The 24,814-nt window shown below is 40.1% G+C and overlaps 2 protein-coding genes across 9 annotated transcripts in view; both read left to right on the top strand.

The window, feature by feature from the left end:
• Positions 1 to 24,814, top strand: part of ak4 (adenylate kinase 4) — a 97,367-nt gene that overhangs the window by 7,332 nt on the left and 65,221 nt on the right. For 3 of the 4 annotated variants that reach the window (XM_058073726.2, XM_058073725.2, XM_058073724.2), the window contains 4 exons: positions 323 to 442; positions 5,130 to 5,302; positions 5,689 to 5,807; positions 7,417 to 10,195. In XM_058073726.2, the coding sequence (XP_057929709.2) occupies positions 323 to 442; positions 5,130 to 5,302; positions 5,689 to 5,807; positions 7,417 to 7,543 (539 nt within the window). In that variant the 3' untranslated portion in view covers positions 7,544 to 10,195. Of the gene's footprint in view, positions 1 to 322; positions 443 to 5,129; positions 5,303 to 5,688; positions 5,808 to 7,416; positions 10,196 to 24,814 lie in introns of those variants that run through there. The other variant, XR_013627249.1, reaches the window with a different exon arrangement.
• dnajc6 (DnaJ (Hsp40) homolog, subfamily C, member 6) overlaps positions 11,955 to 24,814 on the top strand; it is a 32,403-nt gene continuing 19,543 nt past the window's right edge. For 4 of the 5 annotated variants that reach the window (XM_058073229.2, XM_058073226.2, XM_058073228.2 and 1 more), the window contains exons 1-2: positions 17,391 to 18,431; positions 21,448 to 21,583. In XM_058073229.2, the coding sequence (XP_057929212.2) occupies positions 18,233 to 18,431; positions 21,448 to 21,583 (335 nt within the window). In that variant the 5' untranslated portion in view covers positions 17,391 to 18,232. Of the gene's footprint in view, positions 12,261 to 17,390; positions 18,432 to 21,447; positions 21,584 to 24,814 lie in introns of those variants that run through there. The other variant, XM_058073230.2, reaches the window with a different exon arrangement.

The following is a 24,814-nucleotide window of genomic DNA, read 5'->3' as shown; positions in this document are numbered from 1 at the left end:
AAGTAAAAGCACATGTATGTGTGTTTATAGGACTTTTGCTGGCTGGAATAATGACAACTTAAGCTTTGGATTTGCCTCTATTCATCTTCAATCCGTAGCAGTGTTCATTATACATTGTAGTTGCATCTCAGTTAAAGGACCCTCTTGTTGCCTGAGTTACATAACAGTGGTTTGACAGTCCAGTTGGGGATTGCTGGGGGTTTTGTGTTGACAGTTTTACCAACCTCTTATAGTCAGCAGCTGAATAAATAGAGGCTTGTTTTTGGATACTAAGTCAATAAATATGTTTACTGTTTAACTTGAACTGTTTGTTGTGAACCAGAGGCAGGAGTGCAGGTAAAGACCTACGTGGAGAGAGGCATGCTGGTGCCGGATCACGTCATGACCAGGCTGATGATGCCCAGGTTGGAACAACTGAGTGGCCAAAGCTGGCTTTTAGATGGTAAGCAAAGATTTCATGACTTTGTGATCTGTCAATCTACCTATATGCTTTTATTTACTCTAAGGACAGTAAGGAATGTTGTATAATGCATCCCAAGAATGGGAAGGGCAAGCTTCCGCCCCATCACAGCAGGAAAGACGTCTACTCTACTATATCATAGAAAGGCATGCATACCCTATAAAGTGCTGTTCTGTTTACGGGCTTGTGCTACATCCACTATTATCAGTGCAAAAGATCAACTTCTAGATCCAGATTCTATGATGTGGTCTGGATTCAAACTTTAATATTGTAGAACATTTTTACTATTTTTAGCAGCATGTTTTTGTTGATGTTTGGTAGCGTAAACATAAAAATAGGCTGCACGGCGATCGAGTGGTTAGCACGCAGGCCTCACAGCTAGAAGACCCGAGTTCAATTCCACTCTTGGCCCATCTTTGTGTGGAGTGCAGTGTGGGTTTTCCTACCACATTCAAAAAAAAACATGCTAGGTCAGGGGTGGGTAAACTACGGCCCGGGGGCCACATCCGGCCCGCCAAGTGTTTGAATACGGCCCGCCCAATCTTTCCAAAGTATTTCATTTAAACTCAACATACAACCTGGCATCATGGCCTGAGCCAACCTTTTGATGGTTTTATCAATTTCATTTTTTGACATGATCTGTTGTTTACAAAGTGCTCCTGAAAAAAGGGACACAAGCACATAATAATAATAATAATAATAATAATAATAATAATAATAATAATAATAATAATAATAATTATTATTATTATTATTATTATTAGATTATTATAATAATTATTAGAACTATTATGATTATTATAATTATTATATTAATGCTAATTATTATATTAATTATATATAACATTATTGTTATATTTGCATATTTTACATAATAATAATATAATAATTATTATTTTAATTTTATTGTAATTATTATAATATTTTATTATTTTTAAAATATTTAAATATAAATCTAAAATAATAAATAATAATAGCTGATTGCATGACAATTTTACAGATACAATAATACCAGGTGGACTGTTACATGTAAAATATATAGTCTGCCCCCCCCCCCCCCCCCCCCGTAAATTTTGTCATATCAATGCGGCCCGCGAGTCAAAAAGTTTGCCCACCCCTGTGCTAGGTTAATTGGCGACTCCAAATTCATACCATAGGTATGAAAAGGCTGCACGGTGGCCTGGTGGTTAGCTCGCAAGCCACACAGCTGGGAGAACAGAGTTCAATTCCATCCTCGGGCATCTCTGTGTGGAGTTTGCATGTTCTCCCCGTGCATGCGTGGGTTTTTCTCCGGGTACTCCGGTTTCCTCCCACATTCCAAAAAACATGCTAGGTTAATTGGCGACTCCAAATTGTCCATCGGTATGAATGTGAGTGTGAATGGTTGTTTGTCTATATGTGCCCTGTGATTGGCTGGCCACCAGTCCAGGGTGTACCTCGCCTCTTGCCTGAAGACAGCTGGGATAGGCTCCAGCACCCCCTGCGACCCTCATGAGGATAAGCAGTACAAAATGAATGAATGAATGAGCATAAAAATAATAGTGATATTTTTAGTTACATTATACATTATACACATACAGGGTTTGTGAGGTGTTCATGATAAAAATGAACATAAATATGTTGTATTGTGGTGAAATATTTGACCAGAGATGGCCTGAAACAGGTCAATGTGGCTTTTTCAAAGTTAAATATTATCTAGTATCTAGTAAGTGGACAAACATTAAAATACCCGACTGATTGTTGTTTTACAAGCTTAAACCTTGAAGCACGAGCGGTAGTCATTCCGTAAACAAATGTGTTTTAGTTTGGCCAGAGACCAGAGCAGTCACTTCAAGGTCAAATACTCAGGCGTACATGCACATACACGCCCAATGCATGGACAGTATTTAACCTTAATATACATTATGTGAATCTGATGTGAACTATCTAGACATGTATACCTTTTCTTTTTTTTTAACCTGTCCTGCCCTGATACTAGTATCAGCAATTGAGAAATGGATAATATCGGCATATCAGTTTTCGGCAAAAAAACCCAATATCAGATATCCCTAGTTAATATTGTTACTTGCAGGAAACAGACCATACATGCGTGTGTGATCGAGTGTGCTAATGTTTGTCACTTGGGGCCATTGCTGGTTAATCTTGGGGGTGTAACATGTAACCCCCACAACCCAATGGACACAAGAGACTCTTGTTCCCCTAGAGCAGGGGTCTCAAACTCAATTTACCTCAGGGCCACTGGAGCTAGAGTCTGGGCAAGGCTGGGCCGCATCAGGTTTTCCAAAAAAAACAAAACACATTTATTAAAAACAGAAAAATATAATATAATTCCGATTTTCTACAATAAAAGCTCTGATAAAACATTCCACTGTTCTCAAATATCTTACTTTTTATTTTTCTGCACAAAATAAGATGAAAAATAAATAAACAAATCAAGAATAAAGAAAATCAATCAATCAGTAATAAATAAATATAATAATAATAATAAAACGGCAAATAATAAAAACTTAAGAAACCACATATAGTTGGTGGGTAGACAAATTATTTTTTTCAGATTAAAATGAACAAAGCATTATTAGAGCCCTGTAGACATGACAAAACACGACTATAATCACATTTATACTCTTTTTATTTACAACATATTGCGCAACTGCAGGGTCTTGAGACACATGCTAACTCGCAAACTAGAGAGCTAGCGACCTAAACGGTAGCCTTCAAGTTGTTTCCTTTAAACTTAAATATCCAAAAACTTACCACTTCCACACGGATAGGGAGGATAACTATTAACAGTTATTTAACCTTTAACATGAACATGAATCAAACGTAATAATTTTTTCTGGGTACATGATACCATACAGCATCCATATCAAACTTGCGCGGGCCGCACTAACATTAAACTTTCATATCAAGGCGGGGGCCTCAAACTAGTGTCCTGCGGGCCACATTTGGCCCGCGGGCCGCATGTTTGAGACCCCTGCCCCAGAGCCAATATAGGCGGCGCGGAGCAGGACACCAGACAACAACAACAACTTGTCTTCATGTATAATGACACTTTATGTCCACAAATGTATGCATTTACTCTTCAGTTATTGCATCCACTCACCAGACACTGAATTTCCAGTACTTATTATGACAGTTAAGACGTGCTCAGGGCGTACTCTGCCACTCCAAGTCAGAAGGGAGAGGCTCCAGCTCACCTTTACCCTAAAGAAGACAAGCGTGATACACACTTGATGGATAATTTGGACCCACAAACATAAGCAAGCAATTGGTAGGCATTGTTTTTTTACAGATTGTATAGACGCCTTAATGACAAACGATTTAAAAAAAATATCTTATGTATAAATGGACTATTTGGAGTGGTTACTGCAAGTATTATAATAGGATGGGCATATCCTCTTTAGACCGTCCCTCTGGTCCAGGTTAATAGATTAAATTAAGCATGAAAGGCCTCCCAGTTTTGTCATTCCATACCTGGGAGTCATCATAATGGTCGGAATTTTCCCATGCAGAACAACATGAGCTGCAGCATTCAGGGACACCTTTATGGCTCGATCTTGTCTTGCGGATATCTGCAACTGTGTGTTGGATGAAAAGTAAACTAAGTCCCCACTCTTATGTCATTCCCTTCCCACTCAAACTTGAAGTTGCCATAAAAATGGACCGCACCTAGAGGTTTGCGTGGCAAGGAAATAGCACTGGCAAGAATGCAAGGTGCATTCACTCAATTAGTGCTTTAGGCAATTTTGTCGTATGTATGAAAAACATTTATGCTAAACAAGGAAAATGTTTTAGTTTTTGTACAGAAAATACAGAAAGACAAATGTTAAACTGGCGTTCAGGCCTATGAACAATAGGTCCTCATTTAATCATGCATGTTTCTGGACTGTGGGAGGAAGCTCAGGTACTTAGCAAACCCACAAAAACACAAAAATGCCCAAGCTGACATGGCTGTTCCATATAGTGAACTTCATTCATTCATTTTCTACCACTTATCCTCACGAGGGTCGCGAGCGTGCTGGAGCCTATCCCAGCTGTCTTCAGGCGAGAGGCGGGGTACACCCTGGACTGGTGGCCAGCCAATCACAGGGCACATATAGACAAACAACCATTCACACTCACATTCAACCGGAGTACCTGGAGAAAACTCACGCATGCACGGGGAGAACATGCAAACTCCACACAGAGGGTGGAATTGAACTCCGGTTTTCTAGCTGTGTGGCCTACGAGCTAACCACAAGTCCACCGTGCAGCCTTTTATGTATTTATCATGTCTTAATACCATGTTTAGGTCAAGTGGTTAGCACGCAGACCTCATAGCTAGGAGACCAGGGTTCAATTCCACCCTCGGCCATCTCTGTGTGGAGTTTGCATGTTCTCCCCGTGCATGCGTGGGTTTTCTCCGGGTACTCCGGTTTCCTCCCACATTCCAAAAACATGCTAGGTTAATTGGCGACTCCAAATTTTGAGTGTGAATGGTTGTTTGTCTATATGCACCCTGTGATTGGCTGGCGACCAGTCCAGGGTGTACCCCGCCTCTCGCCCCAAGACAGCTGGGATAGGCTCCAGCACCCCCTCGTGAGGAAAAAGCAATAGAAAATGAATGAAAACACCATGTTTAGTCATGTGACAGTATCCCACTCTCTCACATATTTCTTCTCCTCTCCAGGTTTTCCACGGACACTTACCCAGGCCCAGACCCTGAACAGTTTGTACCAGCTGGACATGGTCATCAGCCTCAACATACCCTTTGAAACTCTTAAAGACAGACTGAGTGACCGCTGGATCCACCCAGGCAGTGGCCGAGTATACAACATGGGCTACAACCCACCGAGAGTGCAGGTGTGGGAAACTGAAATACTGAAATACTTACTTAGAAAGGCTTTTATTAAAAGCAAGCTTTGATTCCTTTCTGTGAAGTGAAAAGATTTGTGATACTTGTCCTCGCAAACAGTTGTCAGACTCACTACAGGAAAATGAGTCATCATCATATTGCTGTGCAACATTCTCATGCAGGAAAGCAGAGCAGATCATGTGACACTGAGTTCATGTTAATAATGTCATGTGTACTGTGTGAATGACATGCACATGGAAAATGCGGCATGCTCTTTAACTTTTATTATGATGTGCTTTTTTAAAAATAAAAAAAAAGTTTCCTTTCCTGTCGATGTTTAATATCATTATCTGCCTGCTGATGTCTGATGCCGCTGCTCTTCCCCCCCCCCCAGGGCAAAGATGACGTCACCGGGCAGCCCCTGATTCAGCATGACGACGACAAACCCGAAGCTTTGATGGCAAGACTGAGGCATTACAAAGATGTGGCTAAACCTGTCATAGACTTATACAAGTTAGTACACTCATTTGCAACTGTAAGTCTGCAAGCATTCATTTTATGTATCAGACAGGCACCTCTATAGGCAGCTTTATTTATTTGTGATTTATTTCCAACATGCATACAAGGTTACATTGTGTATTTACAATGTCTACATTTCCAAAAGGAGTCGGCGTAAGCGGCGCTTATTTATTAATCCTGCCCCTTCTACCTTTCACAGCAGTCTCTCTTCATTCTTAAGTGCAAGAGCTGAGTGCACTGCATTCAGTGCACTCACTTGGATGGCGATTTCTGTTTTCTGTCAGCATGTTACCAATAATATCATGTTGCGACTTTCTACAGCCTGTGTAATAAGCATGACATTATTCTTGCTAATCGGATCATAAAATACGGAGAAATGTCAGGCACTGTCGTACTTCTTGTCGTACTCGTTGTCGTTCTTCTATAGAGAGGAAAAGCTAGTGTTTTTTTATTGTTATTGTTTGCCTTATGGAACTACTTCAACAGCAGTGGAGCCAGCTAGAGCTGGATTATTTATGCTCTGATGAATAAATGAGTGAATTTGACTGCCAAGATTGAGGATTATATATCTAAGATCAACAGACGGTAATTAGACTTTTACAACAAAGTAACAGGGCTTTTCCTGGAAAAAGGATACTTCGTATATAAATAAAAGGTAAAACCACAAATACTGTATATTTCACTTATACCGCTTATCCTCACAAGGGTTGCGGGGGGTGCTGGAGCCTATCCCAGCTGTCTTCGGGCGAAAGGCGGGGTACACCCTGGACTGGTCGCCAGCCAATCACAAGCATGCAATAAAAGCCTCGTTTCAGTTGTCGTGTGTCTCACCGAACGTTAGAGTAACATTACTGACACCTAGTGACTCGTGTGGAATACTACGTTTGATGAATGTCAGTTTTTATTTCAGTTCAGCCATTTTTATGCGCGAAAATGCATAATTTAGGCAAAAAACTGCTGAATTTCTGACAATAGGCTGTATTCAACCACAAAACAGTAGGAATTATTAATATATATATATATTTTTTTTTAGCCAAGCACAAATTTTTGGCACCAAGTAACAAGGGACATTAAACATTACGGGTCACGGGGATGCTGGAGCCTATCCCAGCTGTCTTCGGACGAGAGACGGGGTACACCCTGGACTGGTGGCCAGCCAATCACAGGGCACATATAGACAAACAACCATTCACACTCGCATTCATACCTATGGACAATTTGGAGTCGCTAATTAACCTAGCATGTTTTTGGAATGTGGGAGGAAACCGGAGTACCCGGAGAAAACCCACGCATGCACGGGGAGAACATGCAAACTCCACACAGAGATGGCCGAGGGTGGAATTGAACTTGGGTCTCCGAGCTGCGAGGCCTGTGTGCTAACCACTTAACCAATGTGCAGCCTGCAACCTTATAATATTATAGTATTAATGTAAAAAAAAAAAAAAGTCAGTGCCTCACCAGCCATGCACCTCAGCGTACATCAGTGGAGACAGGATAGTAATAGCAGACATTGTAGTTCTTATAAGGGGCATAAAAACGGTTGGATGTACATATAACAGTGACAAATTGCCCTCATAACTCGCTCTTTTATCTCTACTCACAGGTCACAAGGAATCCTGCACTCATTTTCTGGTACAGAAACGGATCGGATTTGGCCTTACATCAACTCTCTCCTCAGCAGCAAGATGCCCACTAAGCCATTAGATGCCTGTCAAAGCCAGTCGCCCTGACTCACGGAAAAGACCGCAAAGACCATCAAGGAGACAAATCAGAGATTTGGAGGGATCCTACTTAACCCCTGCCCTCTACTGGTTGTCCTTTCAGGTCATAGAGCATCCAACCTGTAGTCACCCAAGGGTATGTAAATGTATATATATATATATATATATATTTTTTTTTTTGCTTCATGGCTTCATGGATATTTGCATTGATGTAGTGCATTGCTCATTCTGATAAAAGAAATGGTATCCTTCAAAACATTCTATACAAAATCAGCTTAACTTGTAATTACCAGGGTGCTCAATCGACCACCGATCTGTATTGGCCGATATCCGTGAAAAATCACGACATCGGCAAATGCCGATAAATGCCTTTCAAAGCCGATTCCTTTGGCTCGCACTGTGTAGTATTTGCCTAAGTAACGTCTCGGGCAGCGTCGTCCTCTCACTTTCCCCTCCCACAAAACAACGGCGATCATGTCTTCCGTGTGGAACTATCTTGCAAGAGGGTAGCAAGTTCAAAAGCTTATACGGTATTTGAAGAACAAACATTTGATGGAGTATGGTGAGTATTTTAGGCGAAATTAAAGTGATTTTATGCTTCCTTTTTTTCATCTCATACAGCAAGTAGCAGGGGCGCCAGGAATTCTGCCCCTCCCCTTTATTAATGAATTACTAATTAGCCGTAGAATAACCCTGACTTTTCTCATAAGACCCCTAAATGAGCACTAAATTAATTGAAAAATGTTGAATTCATCCGATGTAATTGGTATCAACCGATTTCAGTCCTGAATGATCGGTATTAAAATCAGCAGCATAAAATCCCGATCAGAGCATCCATAAGCATTACATAATCGAAAGTGGTGCTGCATTCATGAATCAAATAAAAAAAAACTGATCAGCATCACTGATTTTGCATTATCAGCACCGTAATGTTACATATGTGCGAGGAAAATCCTTGGAAAATTGAATTTGTCGGAGAACTGATTCAATCTTGTACGTAGTATTTACGACTTTTTTACGACAAATTGTCCATAGGTATGAATGTGAGTGTGAATGGTTGTTTGTCGATATGTGCCCTGTGATTGGCTGCAGGATCCCCCGCGACCCTCGTGAGGAAAAATTAAGAAGTAAATGGCTACAGTATGTTATTGGATATTACACTAATTTAGATTGTGCAATCATCCGTCCATACATATATACAACATACTATCTTAGTCTTTTGTTAAGCTTTTCTTAAACTCTAACTTTGGAGGTTCCACTGTATCGTGACAGGTCTCTTTCCTCTCTCTCCGGATTAGTGCTTTAACTGACAGCGGTTAAATGGGTCACCTTTGCTGTATATGCATTAGGCAGCTGCTGTGTAACTGTGGAGGACAATCAGCTACTTGTTACTATTTTGCTCTTATCTCAAATGTAACTAAGCATAGGATAATGTGTATTTAGCCATAGATAAACATGCTGCATACGTTCCTCCTGTTTTATTTGTGCAAGAATGCTGCAAATTGTCTATGGAAATATTCCTTCTGAATTTATACAGTTCTCCCCGTGTATGCGTGGGTTTTCTCCGGGTACTTTCCTCCCACATTCCAAAAAACATGCTAGGTTAATTGGCGACTCCAAATTGTCCATAGGTATGAATGTGAGTGTGAATGGTTGTTTGTGATTGGCTGGCCACCAGTCCAGGGTGTACCCCGCCTTTCGCCCAAAGACAGCTGGGATAGGCTCCAGCACCCCCCACGACCCTCGTGAGGAAAAAGCGGTAGAAAATGAATGAATTAATTTATACAGTGCCCCCCCCTTGTGTGGCGAGGATGACCATCTATGCTCAGAAGATTTCCGAGTTCCTGGATTGTTTGTACTTCTTGTAATGGGATTGTTTGTAATACTCAGCGCTCTTCAATTATTAGATATACAGTAGTACTTCCCTGATAAATTTGCAACCTGTGGTTTGTTGTTTGCCCCACGGCACACTGTAAAAAATACTATAAAAGTCAATTATGGCATGTCTGCACCCCGCCCACCGCCCTGCAGGTAGCGCCATCAAACCATTTTTATTTAAATTTTTCCATAAAACAATATTAATAGTTAAAGCAGACAAAAGATCTGTGAATATACGGGGGGCGGTCTATATGTGCTTCTGACAGATTTTGACCTTGTTCAAAGGTCAAATCCTCCTACTGTGTCTTCTGTCTTTTTTGTATTTCAAACAAAAACAACATGTTAGTATTAGCATGGGAAATGGGATGTTAAAGGTCTTCTTGCAGGAAAAAAAAACTATATTCATTCGCTAGTGGCTTGACTGATATGCAGGTTATGAATGTTATATTTCTTCTGTTGTATATTTGTTCACAATAGGAAATGATCTCTAAGCAGATGTCTGTGGCTGTGCCCTCTTTTGGAATCAAGATTTGTTTTTGTGTGGAAGATTGATTGCGGCCACACCTGGGAATATGACTCAACACAATCCTGCGTGTGGTTTTCTGACACTTTGTTTGGACAGGAAGCTGAATTGGGTGTGGTGTGAAAAAGTAGTAAGTTGGTCGTAGTTACACCTCGCAGAACTTGTGAAAGACTTCTTTTGTTTTTCTGATTTTATTACAAAGTCTGTTTAACTGCTTACATTCCAAACACAATAAAAACAATAAAAATGTTCCCCCTCTGTGATACGCTCCTTGTTTTAATGTGATTAGGTTATTCCCTTTAATCAACTCGGGCGGGTGTGGCTGGCAGCTCATTGTTTTTAAATTTGCCCACGGTATATCCTAAGCAGCTGCACGGTGGTCAAGTGGTTAGCGTTCAGGCCTCACAGCTAGGAGACACAAGTTCGATTCCACTCTCGGCCATCTCTGTGTGGAGTTTGCATGTTCTCCCCGTGCATGCGTGGGTTTTATCCGGGTACTCCGGTTTTTCCTCCCACATTCCAAAAACTCCAAATTGTCCATAGGTATGAATGTGAGTGTGAATGGTTGTTTGTCTATATGTGCCCTGTGATTGGCTGGCGACCGGTCCAGGGTGTACCCTGTCTCTCGCCCGAAGACAGCTGGGATAGGCTCCAGCGATACAGAAAATGAATGTTTAAACAGGTTCTGATACTATAGTACTAGTACTATACTATACTAGTACTAGTACTATAGTATTATACTATAATAGTAGCTATACTATAAGTACTATAGTACTTTATGTGGCTCTGTGGCAATAGTTTTGGAAATTCCATATGAGGATATCTTGAGCAAAATGATCAAAGGTGTGACTCCGAGTGGTTAGCGCGCAGGCCACACAGCTAGGACACCCGGGTTTGATTCCCCTTAGCTGCATCTCTGCATTGGTTTTCTCCGGGTATTCCAGCTTCCTCATGCTAGGTTAATTGGCGACTCCAAATTGTCCATAGTTATGAATGTGAGTGTGAATGGTTGTTTGCCTATGTGTGCCCTGTGATTGGCTGGGGACCAGTCCAGGGTGTACCCCGCCTCTCGCCCGAAAACAGCTGGGATAGGCTCCAGCGATACAGAAAATTAATGTTTAAACAACAGGTTGTGATACTATAGTACTAGTACTATACTATACTAGTACTATAGTATTATACTATAATATAAGTAGCCATACTATAGCTATAGTATAAGTACTATAGTACTTTATGTGGCCCTGTGGCAATAGTTTTGGCAATTCCATATGAGGATATCTTGAGCAAAATGATCAAAGGTGTGACTCCGAGTGGTAAGCGCGCAGGCCACACAGCTAGGACACCCGGGTTTGATTCCCCTTAGCTGCATCTCTGCATGGGTTTTCTCCGGTATGGTATGGTTCTAGATATGAATGTGAGTGTGAATGGTTGTTTGTCTATATGTGCCCTGTGATTGACTGGCGACCAGTCCAGGGTGTACCCCGCCTCTCGCCTGAAAACAGCTGGGATAGGCTCCAGCACCCCCTCGTGAGGAAAAAGCAATAGAAAATGAATGAAAACACCATGTTTAGTCATGTGACAGTATCCCACTCTCTCACATATTTCTTCTCCTCTCCAGGGTGTACCCCGCCTCTCGCCTGAAAACAGCTGGGATAGGCTCCAGCACGCCCACGGTAGAAAATGAATGAATGTTCTGATGCTCTCAAATGGCCGTGATGTCATCATCACAGCTTTGAGTCATATTTGCCTTCTAAGTGGGGTTGCTGTGATGCTTTGATGTATTTATCACCGTTGTACTACTCATTCTACTGACTCGTCTAATGCAGTTTTAAAATATCAGCAAATATTTGGTTACTAATTGCATTTATTTCAAGTTTGACGTCACATTATTTCATTGTTTTTTTTTTTTTAAATGGAGATGCTACACGGAGAAAACACAAGTGTCCAATCCAGGTTTTACCAGGCTGCTCCAGTCATGGCAGCTGAGGGGCGCACTTTTGCAGATTCCACGTCCACGTACAAGTCCACGCACCTTGTGCTCGTCCTCTTCCCACCCAGCTGCATCTCTTCGGGATTTAGCACAAGCTTTGATGGAATGCTGTGGATTGCTTCTACAGACAAATGTATTTATATCGCGGTACCGGGTCTCTACAAATGCTTTTAACGCACCACCTTTTTTGCTTCTACGACATGAAATGGTTTGACCTTTGACTTGAGACGAATGACAATGCAAAGGTCGCTGTCAGACGGAGAGGAGCTTTGAAGCGCATCTTTGCAGCTCGAAGACTCTACCGCGGTGGAGAATGCCGGAATCGACCCTGAAAGGTAAAAATAATAACGCATTTATTATATTCATGTTTACGCGTGGTGGTACTAAATGATACAAAAGCCGGATACATATTGTTACATAATACGGAGCCACCAAAACAAACAGGGACGTCAACATGAACTTGTTCCCCGAGGAAACACCTTGCATCTATACTGGTGTTATATCAACGCTTATATTGCTTCAAAATGCACCGAATGACATAATATGCTGTATTTTATGACGTTATCATCTGAGCGGTACAGTTTACGGTCCCCGGTTGATTTCCTAGTTCCGCCATGTTGCCTCTCTCTGCTTCGTATTGTTGAATCACGTGATCGTTTCCGCTCTCGAGCATCCCCAACCCCCCCACTGCACGGTTCTCCGTTTAAAATCCATAGCAGTGTTTTTTTTTTGTGAATTCATGTGAATTCTTTTTAATTCACATGAGCTGTAACAGGGACATTTTAACACAAACACAACAAGGAACTGGATCGGAGCAACCACGACGACACCGGAGTTACGTCACGCACGTCACGTGAGCGGCTTAGTGCCTTTCATGTTCCCGCCCATCATTCACAGCACGCTCACGTTGAGACCTCGAAAAGATCAGAAACGTACGTCATTTATTTGGTGCTTACTTTATAAATGTCACTTTTTATTCGTTCATTGTGCAGATATAATAGTGTTTAATAGTGTAAATGACCAGAGTGAGGAACGTACCATTTGCATGCATGTATATGGGGACAATGTTATTAATTCTTGATTATGCCATTCAAATTTATTCATTCATTTTCTACCGCTTATCCTCACGAGGGTCGCAGGGGGTGCTGGAGCCTATCCCAGCTGTTTTCGGGCTGGACTGGTCGCCAGCCAATCACAGAGCACATATAGACAAACAACCATTCACACTCACATTCATACCTATGGACAATTTGGAGTCGCTAATTAACCTAGCATGTTTTTTGGAATGTGGGAGGAAAACCCACGCATGCACGAGCGAACATGCAAATTACACAAAGAGATGGAATTGAACCCTGGTCTCCTAGCTGTGAGGTCAGCGCGCTAACCACTCGACCACCATGCAGCCGCCATTCAAATTCATTCATTAATTCATTCATTTTCTACCGCTTTTCCTCATGAGGGTCACAGGGGTGCTGGAGCTTATCCCAGCTGTCTTCAGACAAGAGGCGGGGTACACCCTGGACTGGTGGCCAGCCAATCACAGGGCACATATAGACAAACAACCATTCACACTCACATTCATACCTATGGACAATTTGGAGTCACTAATTAACCTAGCATGTTTTTTGGAATGTGGGAGGAAACCGGAGTACCCGGAGAAAACCCACGCATGCACGGGCGAAAGAGATGGAATTGAACCCTGGTCTCCTAGCTGTGAGGTCTGCGCGCTAACCACTCGACCACCATGCAGCCGCCATTCAAATTGATCACTTTTAAATGTTTACAAATAGGAGCCATTGGTGGGCTCAAAAGCAACATATTCCAGTCAAGTTTGTATAACCATAAATTCTTTTTGCCTGTTGTGGATAATCATTCATCTTCTCATAATAGTGCATGAATACAAATATTAGTCTTTAAAAAAGCATTATGTCCGACCTTGAAACATCAAGGAATTGAAAAGGAAACCCGCAGGGAGACAAATGAATGTGTAAAATGCAACATGGTGGTAATGTGGTTTGCACTTTGGTCTTCTTTTGCTTTATTTTAGACACATGCCTGTTTTACTGTCACTTATATTGTTGCAAGTAACACTGCCTGTACTTCAGGCATTCATTGTGGGACTTTATTGTACCTTTGTCAGGATGTTAACCATATTGCTGTGTAGGTTGTGCAACAACAAGTCTAGTAAATCTAAGAATTGGAGGTAGACCTGCTATAAACCTGGTATTTTTAACACATTGGAGACCACGGGGGTTTACTGCGAAGCCACTTTAGTGGGTTAGCGAGGTCTCTCGAGTCTGTACAACGAAGGCGGCACTTTTTTTCAAGAGGCTATATCAGGGGTGGGCAAACTTTTTGACTCGCGGGCCGCATTGATATGACAAAATTTACGAGGGGGGGGGCAGACTATATATTTTACACGTAACAGTCCACCTGGTATTATTGTATCTGTAAAATTGTCATGCAATCTGCTATTATTATGTATTATTTTATATTTATATTTAAATATTTTAAAAATAATAAAATATTATAATAATTACAATAAAATTAAAATAATAATTATCATATTATTATTATGTAAAATATGCAAATATATCAATAATATTATATATAATTAATATAATAATTAGCATTAATATAATAATTATAATAATCATAATAGTTCTAATAATATTATAATAATCTAATAATAATAATCTAATAATAATAATAATTATTATTATTATGTGCTTGTGTCCCTTTTTTCAGGAGCACTTTGTAAACAACAGACCATGTCAAAAAACGAAATTGATAAAACCATCAAAAGGTTGGCTCAGGCCATGATGCCAGGTTGTATGTTGAGTTTAAATGAAATACTTTGGAAAGATTGGGCGGACCGTATTCAAACACTTGGCGGGCCGGATGTGGCCCCCGGGCCGTAGTTTGCCCACCCCTGGGCTATATCACCATGATACCTGGGCTTTAAATACGGAAAAAAAGTTATGGGAATAAAGTCTAAATTCCAAGAGGAACATTTACAAGAAGTCAAGGAATAAAAACAACACAAAAGGAGGAAACAGCTGTCAATTTATGAGAACAAAATATTCACATACAAATGAAAATAAAGAATGTAATTTTAATAGCATTATCATTAACAAAATAAAATAAAGTTTTGAAAAAGTAGCTTGGGGAAAAACGTAATTATCATGGAAATAAAGTCAAGATATTATGGGAATAAAGCCATAATTTAACTTAAGGCGGAATTTTTAATATTTTGAAAATAAAAAAAAACAAAAAGGATAAATGGGAAACAAATGTATTCACGTTTTTTCATGTACATTACAAAGCTGAAATATGATTGATAGATACTTTATAAATCTTTGCTCTTGCATCCTTTCAGTATGTGACACCCCCTCACCAATCGGAATCAAGACGATATCAGTAAAAAAAGCACAGTATCGATATCTGCACTTTTAGTGCAGGAGCAACTTTTGTTGTGTGCGGGGCTGCGGATGATGCGCGCTTGAAAAAATCGTTGTGCACACTGATATCACACTTATGTTTGATCTCTCCGGGCACATACGAGGGAGTCGGCTGCATCTGCGCTTCAGAAAGCAGCGGATGCGGCTGGAGGGACCCAGCAGAGATGAATAAACCTGCTTTTCATTCAGGTTTTCAGTCAATAATGGGAGAAAACTAGGAATAAATGCATTGTGAAATACAGAACGTGAGTTGTGGATAATAGCATTTTGGTCACAAGCATATTGGCATTGTTTGGCTTGAAATAAGTTCTAAAAATAAATGAAACTCTTGGCCATTTTCATTTTCTAAAAGTAGCTCTCACAAGAAAAAAAACTATTACATAGACTAGTATGTCACATGGTGCAGGTACTACTCTTTCTAGTTAATTCCACACATCCAATTATTGGTTGGAATGGTTAGAAATGAGACAGGAAGCTCTGCAGCAACAATGAAGCGGCAGTGCATCGGGTCCGGCTACAGAGGGGGTATCATTCCTTCCTTTTGGACATTCCGTTCCCGCTGTGCTCTGTGCTTCCGTCTGCTCCAGAAAGAGTTTCCCAGGCTCATGTCCTCTTTTCAGAACCATGAAAGTGTTGCCAGGGGACAAGGCAGAAGAAGAAAGCATGCCATCCTTGGTCTGCATCAACTTAAGTTGATGGAAAATGCTTGGAAAATGATTGGAAATTGCATTGGAAATAACTAATAACCGTTATCAGATAACCAGTTCAGGGAGCAATTATTGCAGGTTTAGATTATCTCACAAAAGGCAAAATAACATCATAATCATAATAATAACACAGGCTACTCTTGGGGCCATAACCCGCGAGAAGCTAAAACTCAACTCTGAACCTCATCAGAGTTCCTGTTCACATCACTTCCTGTCCTCCAAACATCTTCCACTAAACCACTAAGCTACCACATTTACCGTGACACACATGAGTCTCAGGAGTTTTGTTTACGTCTTAAATGGCTTATTCACTCCTATTATGTCTACTATATTAAGTGACATGACTGCAAAGCCATTTAAAGCCACCATTACAATACATTCATGAGATAACAGCCAACGCAGGTAGTACACCGCCCAGAAAAAAACAGCAAGGAACTGACAACATGTGAGTCTGTTAGATTTGTATAATAAACATGAGGTGTTCATTCATGTCTAGAGGAGCTTTAATGTTGTTAAAAACCTTACAGAGGTTTGCTATATGCTAAAACTATACAAAAATACTTGTCTGAATCAATTAACCACAATAAACAAGGGATTTTTTTTTATTTTCAAATATTTCAAAAAATAAATACCACAAATGAGCACTGCTTTGGATCAGTGCTGTGTCTCTTTTATGTGAAAAAAAGTATCTTAATTAAATTAACAATTAAAGTATAGTTAATGAATACAGCATTTTTCTTAGAATAAGAAAACTATAAAAGCAATCTTCACTCGCTAAATGTACTGCAAAAAAGGTCAGTAAGGATAATTCATAATGCCGCCTACAGAGAACATACTAACACCTTATTTCTAAAATCACAAATACTTCAACTTGCTGATATAGTTCATCTTCAAACAGCTAAAATAATGCATAAGGCTAAAAAATAACCAATTAGCTAAAAATGTCATCCAATACTTCTCTACAAGAGAGGAGAAATATGATCTCAGGGAAGAACTACATTTGAAACACTTCTATGCTAGGACTACGTTAAAAAGCTATAGCATTTCAGTATGTGGAATCAAACTATGGAATGGATTGAGTAAGGAAATCAAACAATGCACAACGATGAGCCAATTCAAGAAACAATACAAGCAGTTGATGTTTGCTAAATACAAGGATGAAGAGTCTTGAACCAGTCATGATGTGCTATATATATCACTATATTGACACTTACTATGGTACCCATTATGGCATTGGATGCTCATATCACCTTGTACTTCGGTACGAGGTACATTATTAAAAAAAAAAAAATAAAAAATAAAATAAAAAAAATAAAATAAAAATAAACTGTATTATGGAAAGCAGGAAGTGAACAAATGCAGCATTTGAACTAGATACTCTGTTGTGTATTGCCATTGGCTTGAAACATGTGACCATGCAATACATTTTAATCCGACATTATTCATTCATTCATTCATTTTGTATCGCGGGGGGTGCTGGAGCCTATCCCAGCTGTCTTCGGGCGAAAGGCGGGGTACACCCTGGACTGGTCGCCAGCCAATCACAGGTGCACATATTGATTGTAGCTGTCATTGTATGGTCATATCACCTCATACTTCAATACGTGACAAAAAAAATGAATTAAAAAAAAATTATATTAGGAAAGCAGGAAGTGAACAAATGTAACAGTTACTGATTTGGTGGGTACCAGATGGAGGGGTAGGATTTAATAAGCTTAGCTTCTTCCTACTCCTTTTGGACATGTGGAACTGTGAACTGATTATGTGATGCATTCAATTGTAATCTGATGCATGTTCAAATGAAATAAAACCATTACCATTACCATTACCATTACCATTAATACCATTACCAGAATACGTTGTATTTGCTGGCAAGCCAAGTTACGCCACTGACTCAGAAGCCGAGTACAACACTGCGGCACGGACAGAGAGAGAGAGAGAGAGAGAGAGAGGGGGAGAGAGACATCAGGCTGTGGGTATACTCTCTTCCATGGACATGTGCTACATCTAGCTTTAGCAGCAAAAGTATCGGCGGCTGTGGAGGCGACGGCACAGCCTGCCGCGTCCGTTTTAAGAGATCATTTTTTTTGTGTGTAAAATATAACTTACATTTAAATCTCTCTTTTGTGTCATTCGGTGATGAGCTTGCTGGGCGCCTATAAGAAAAAGAGCAGTTACGATGGCTATGAATCTTTGCAGTTGGTCGATAGCGGCAGAGATAGCTTCAATACCGGCAGAGGAGGCGGAAGCACTACGTTTGGAGGCCCGGTAGCGGCTCCCCTCGGACCGAAGGCAGGCCCGCACAGAGAGGAGGACTGCAGCACCATGGACAGCTCAGGTAAGAGTCCCCGCATCGTTTCCGGTCACGCTCATCGTGGCTATTGTAGAGGTTAGCCACTCGTGTGGGTTCACCTATCCTAACCAGTCTTAAGTGTAGAGGAGGTTGATGGGACCATGGAATCCTTTCCCAGTGCTCCCAGTGATCACCAGGCCCCACCTACTGTCAATGCTCTTTACTGGGTTGCAGAATAGTACACCACACACATAATTAAAAACATTAAAAAAATCTTTTTACACATGCGTAGATAGAAATGAAGGAATAATATTGCATTATGTTATTATTTGAATATTATATTTACACCATACACAATTTACTAAGTATGTTACAAATTTGTATTTCATATGTGAAAGGTAATTATTGCTGTCACCTCACTGTCTTCTTGGATGAATGTTCATGTGAAGCACAAAGCCCTTAATGAACCAGCGTGTAGGATTATGGCTGACATGGGGGGGGGGGGGTGTTCGTGGTGTCAGATGTCTATCTTGCTAGCCAGGCTTTACAAATGTGCTATACAATGTGTGAAAAGGCAAATATTGTGCATCCATCTGGACTTGACTGGGAGATATGTACTTGGACACAAACAGATATTTATGATTATGTCATGACTGGTGTGTTCACGGGGGTGCTGGAGCCTATCCCAGCTGTCTTCAGGTGAGAGGCGGGGTACACCCTGGACTGGTCGGCAGCCAATCACAGGGCACATATAGACAAACAACCATTCACACTCACATTCATACCTATGGACAATTTGGAGTCGGCAATTAACCTAGCATGTTTTTGGAATGTGGGAGGAAACCGGAGAAAACCCACGCATGCACGGGGAGAACATGCAAACTCCACACAGAGAGAGGAATTGAACTCCGGTCTCCTAGCTGTGAGCCCTGCGCGCTAACCACTTGCAAAAGATAGTGAGACTGTTTTCCACAGTTTGTTGACAAGTGTCAACATCTTTGTCTAATGCCTACCTCAGCACACCTTTGTCAAAAGATGCAATAGGCAAAACGATAAAAGATGGCTTCTTGGGACTAACACAGGGGTGGGCAAACTACGGCCCGGGGGCCACATCCGGCCCGCCAAGTGTTTGAATACGGCCCGCCCAATCTTTCCAAAGTATTTCATTTAAACTCAACATACAACCTGGCATCATGGCCTGAGCCAACCTTTTGATGCTTTTATCAATTTCGTTTTTTGACATGGTCTGTTGTTTACAAAGTGCTCCTGAAAAAAGGGACACAAGCACATAATAATAATAATAATTATTATTATTATTAGATTATTATAATAATTATTAGAACTATTATGATTATTATAATTATTATATTAATGCTAATTATTATATTAATCATACATAATAATTTTGTTATATTTGCATATTTTACATAATAATAATATAATAATTATTATTGTAATTGTATTGTAATTATTATAATATTTTATTATTTTTAAAATATTTAAATATAAATATAAAATAATAAATAATAATAGCAGATTGCATGACAATTTTACAGATACAATAATACCAGGTGGACTGTTACGTGTAAAATATATAGTCTGCCCCCCCCCCCCCCCCGTAAATTTTGTCATATCAATGCGGCCCGTGAGTCAAAAAGTTTGCCCACCCCTGGACTAACATCATGCCAGAATTAGCTACTGTGAAATGTTATGACTTGTACACGTACCAAACTGCAACTGCTCCTTCAGGATCTGCTAAATGAAATCCCTTTGCAAAGATACAATGGAGTGATGGCTTCCTGAGCAGAAAAACACACTCACATACACACATCACACTCTTGGTAGGTTTGTGTGTGCAGTAACGTGAGATGGTTTGTCTGCATGCATGAGTAGATGCGAGTCTCTCCTTCTCATAGTAATTCAGATGTGTAGCGTGAAATACTGAAGTATCCCGAAACAAAAACAACATTCAAAAGCACAATTTGCTTGATTGATAACTTGTGTGATGATAAAACACGCCGAATAAGCACTGAATGGCTCCAGCTAGATGAATTCTATTCAGTTTGTAGCTGTGAGACGTTGTTTTGACTTGAGATGCTATGTTTTTTGCTCTAAAGCAGTGGTTCTAAACTGGTTTGGCTGCGGTACCCACAGTCAGCCTTCCATGCCAAGCAAGGACCCAAATTTCTCAAATTTAAGTCAAACTGAAACTTTTTCACTTTTTGATTCAAAGGTTTCATTTTTTAGCATTTTAGGGCTTCAGGGTCACAGGGGTGTGCTGGAGCCTATGACAGCTGACTCTAGGGGAGAGGCGGGGTACACCCTGGACTGGACTTTACAATTACATCAATACGGGCTGCATGGTAGATGAGTGGTTAGCACGCAGGCCACACAGCTCGGAGACCCAAGAAAGATTAGACTCCTGTCTCTCATCAGCAAAAAAAAAACGTGTTTCTACCTTTACCCGTTCTTTAGTAATCAGCAGTAGAACATACTGTAAGGCAAGTTTCAGGAAAATATCAGTTTCCAACTAAAAAAAAAGGGAGAATCTATAAATAGAGTCTTTGGTATTTTGAAAGAGTTCATTAACATAAAAATATATCATATACTGAAATAATTAGGGGGCTGCACGGCGCCGAGTGGTTAGCATGCAGGGCTAACAGCTAGGAGACCCGAGTTCAATTCCACCTTCGGCCATCTCTGTGTGGAGTTTGCATGTTCTCCCCGTGCATGTGTGGGTTTTCTCCGGGTACTCCGGTTTCCTCCCACATTCCAAAAAACATGCTAGGTTAATTGGCGACTTCAAATTGTCCATAGGTATGAATGTGAGTGTGAATGGTTGTTTGTCTATATGTGTTCTGTGATTAGCTGGCCACCAGTCCAGGGTGTACCCCGCCTCTCACCCGAAGACAGCTGGAATAGGCTCCAGCACCCCCGCGACCCTCGTGAGGACAAACGGCAGAAAATGAATGAATGAGTGAATGACGTCAATGCATCAACAATAACATCCTTCAATAGTGAATTCCATGTTTGTATGAAACTTTATTTCTTCTTTCTTCAGATATGGATGCTAACTATGGCGGCGGACTGTTGGATATGGTGAAGGGTGGAGCTGGAAAGTTCTTCAGTAACTTTAAGGACAATCTCAAGGACACGCTAAAAGACACTTCCACCAAGGTCATGCACCAGGTTGCCACGTAAGTCCCATCTGCATTCATACATACAGTGAAGATAACAGATTTATATTTATATTTTACTGAGTCAAATAAGTATTTCATTGTTTTAGTTGGTCTAGGCTTGTGTTAGGACCTGCCCTCCTCCTGTTCCACTGTCTGTGAAGGTTTACTTTTTAACATTAAAAGGAATGGATACAAATTTCATTTTTTGGATCCAAGCAAAGTGAAACTGAGTTCCTCTTCCTCATATAGCATTAAGCTGTTAGCATGTTAGCATTTTAGTTAATTTACTCATGTCTAAAGGCAAATATGGACATGCTATGATGTGGGGACACTATCAGACTGCCTGGACACTTTTGGGACTTGAGGCTGTCTTGCTAGGTGCTACCGTGATGACTCATGTCTAAAGGCAAATACACACATGGCATGATGTGGGGACACTGTAGGACTGCCCCAAACTTTTCGGGACCTGAGGCTGTTTTGCTAGGTGTTAGCATGGTAGCCGTTAGCATGTTAGCATTTTAGCTAATTTACTCATGTCTAAAGGCAAATACACACATGGCATGATGTAGGGAGTTTACAGGACAACCTTGGCGATTTCTAAACTTGAGGCTCTCTTGCTAGGTGCTAGCATGATGAACTGTTAGCATGTTAGCATTTTAGCTAATTAAGTCATGTCTAAAGGGAAATACACACATGGTATGATGTGGGGACACTATGGGACTGCCTCAAACTTTTCGGCAGTCCTAATGATCAGGAAACTGTTTGTGTATCGGTCTGATGTGGTTTCAACCAATCAGTGACAGAAGGGTGAGTCATAATGAAACCGTGTGTGTGATTAATTAAAAAGAACAGGGTGTGTTTGTTCCCAGTGAAATGTTTCTCTGCTGTAGATAAGCACTTCCATCCAGAACAGAAAACGGAAAATATGCCATTGCTAACTTTTGCACACATCTAAGGGGGGTATTTTGGTCAAGTCCTCTTTAAAGATACTCCTTATTAAGGCTTCAAGGCTGTCACTTGGTGACTCCAAAGTTTCCAAAGAGGACTGAATACTGGCTAGGCCACTCCAGACTCTTAATGTGGTTCGTCTTGAGCCACACCTTTGTTGCCTTGGGACATCCATGACACATCTTCACTGTTATGGTTGAAGCTGGGAGGTTTTTATTCAAGATTTTATAGTATACATGACCTTGTTCATTGGCCTTTCAATGCGGTGATGTGAAAATAATAAGGGACTGATCCCTTTATCCCATTATTAACTGATCCCATTATCCACTGATAATGGTAATGGTTTTATTTCATTTGAACATGCATCAGATTACAATTGAGTGCATCACATAATCAGTTCACAGTTCCACATGTCCAAAAGGAGTAGGAAGAAGCAAAGCTTATTAAATTCTACCCCTCCATCTGGTACTTTTACAATAAGTAACTGTTACATTTGTTCACTTCCTGCTTTCCATAATACAGTTTAAGGTTTTTAAATTTTTTTTTTTTTTTATAATGTACCTCGTACCGAAGTAGGAGGTGATATGAGCATCCAATGCCATAATGGGTACCATAGTAACTGTCAATATAGTGATATATATAGCACATCAAGACTGTAATGTGGTCCAAGTAAGCATGTCTGTGCATTATATACTGAGTCTGTGTCCTCCTTTGATGAGTATTTAAATAAAGACTCGGGTTATACGTAGATGTGAACAACATCAGCGAGGACCAGGAGTACTAGCGTCTGGCACAGCTCGGGTCAATCGGTGTGTTTGTGTAATGGCATCACAAAGGGCTCTCTGTTGTTTGAATCACGCACCGACATTTCGTCTTGCTGTTGACTCAGCAAGTCTGGTTTTTTTTTTCTTGTTTTTTCCGCTGTGCTCGCCAGTTCACTTATCCATCGCTCCTCTCCTTATTATGAATAATTCATGGGAGTTCACTGTGCCAAATGGTCGGTGCACTGCTTCTGTACAGGAGGTTCCATTTCATTGCTCCTTGTGTGTTCAATGCATATACTGAACGTGTGAAGGAAGTTTGGACTATACAACAACTATGGTTGTATATGAATATGTTAAAAAAAAATTTACACGACAGTGCTGTTGTAGCTATAGCTTAAAACTATAGCTATAGCATTATAGCTATAGCTATAGATCATGATAAAGATAAAGCTGGCTCTACTGAAAACAGGCTAAACTGAAAAAGCACAATGGAACAGGTGTACAAAGAACAGTTTCTCCTACAAAATTGTTTATATCTATAGCTATAGCTATAGCTTGAATGTTTGCTACAAAAGTAGTTTGTCCTACAAAATTGTTTATTTGGAAGCAAACATTTAAGCTATAGCTATAAGCAATACAAGCTATAGCTATAGCAGCTAGCTATAGCTTAAATGTTTGCTTCCAAATAAACAATTTTGTAGGACAAACTACTTTTGTAGCAAACATTTAAGCTATAAGCAATACAAGCTATAGCTAAAGCAGCTACAAAAGTAGTTTGTCCTACAAAATTGTTTATTTGGAAGCAAACATTTAAGCTATAGCTATAGCAGCTAGCTATAGCAATACAAGCTATAGCTATAGCTAAAGCAGCTACAAAAGTAGTTTGTCCTACAAAATTGTTTATTTGGAAGCAAACATTTAAGCTATAGATAGCTATAGCTATAGCTTGTATTGCTTATAGCTATAGCTTAAATGTTTGCTTCCAAATAAACAATTTTGTAGGACAAACTACTTTTGTAGCTGCTATAGCTATAGCTATAGTTTGTATTGCTTATAGCTATAGCTTTATTGCTTATAGCTATAGCTTGTATTGCTTATAGCTATAGCTTTAAGCTATGGCTTGTATTGCTTATAGGTATAGCTAGTGATAGCTTAAATGTTTGCTTCCAAATAAACAATTTTGTAGGACAAACTACTTCAAGCTATAGCTAGCTATAGCTTGTATTGCTTATAGCTATAGCTATAGCTTGTATTGCTTATAGCTATAGCTATAGCTTGTATGTATTGCTTATAGCTATAGCTATAGCTATAGCTAGCTATAGCTTAAATGTTTGCTTCCAAATAAACAATTTTGTAGGACAAACTACTTTTGTAGCAAACATTCAAGCTATAACTATAAACAATTTTGAGGAGAAACTGTTCTTTCTAGCTAGCTAACTATACCTATAGCTTAAAGCTATAGCTATAAGCAATACAAACTCTAGCTATAGCAGCTAGCCATAGCTGCCCCATTCTGCTTTTTCAGTTTACCCTGTTT

This window comes from Doryrhamphus excisus, linkage group LG4, assembly GCF_037039965.1.
Source record: "Doryrhamphus excisus strain RoL-2023G ecotype Guam linkage group LG4, RoL_Dexc_Guam_v1.1, whole genome shotgun sequence".
NCBI classification, from domain to species: Eukaryota; Metazoa; Chordata; class Actinopteri; order Syngnathiformes; family Syngnathidae; genus Doryrhamphus; species Doryrhamphus excisus.
This window is presented reverse-complemented; position numbering and strand designations above follow the sequence as displayed.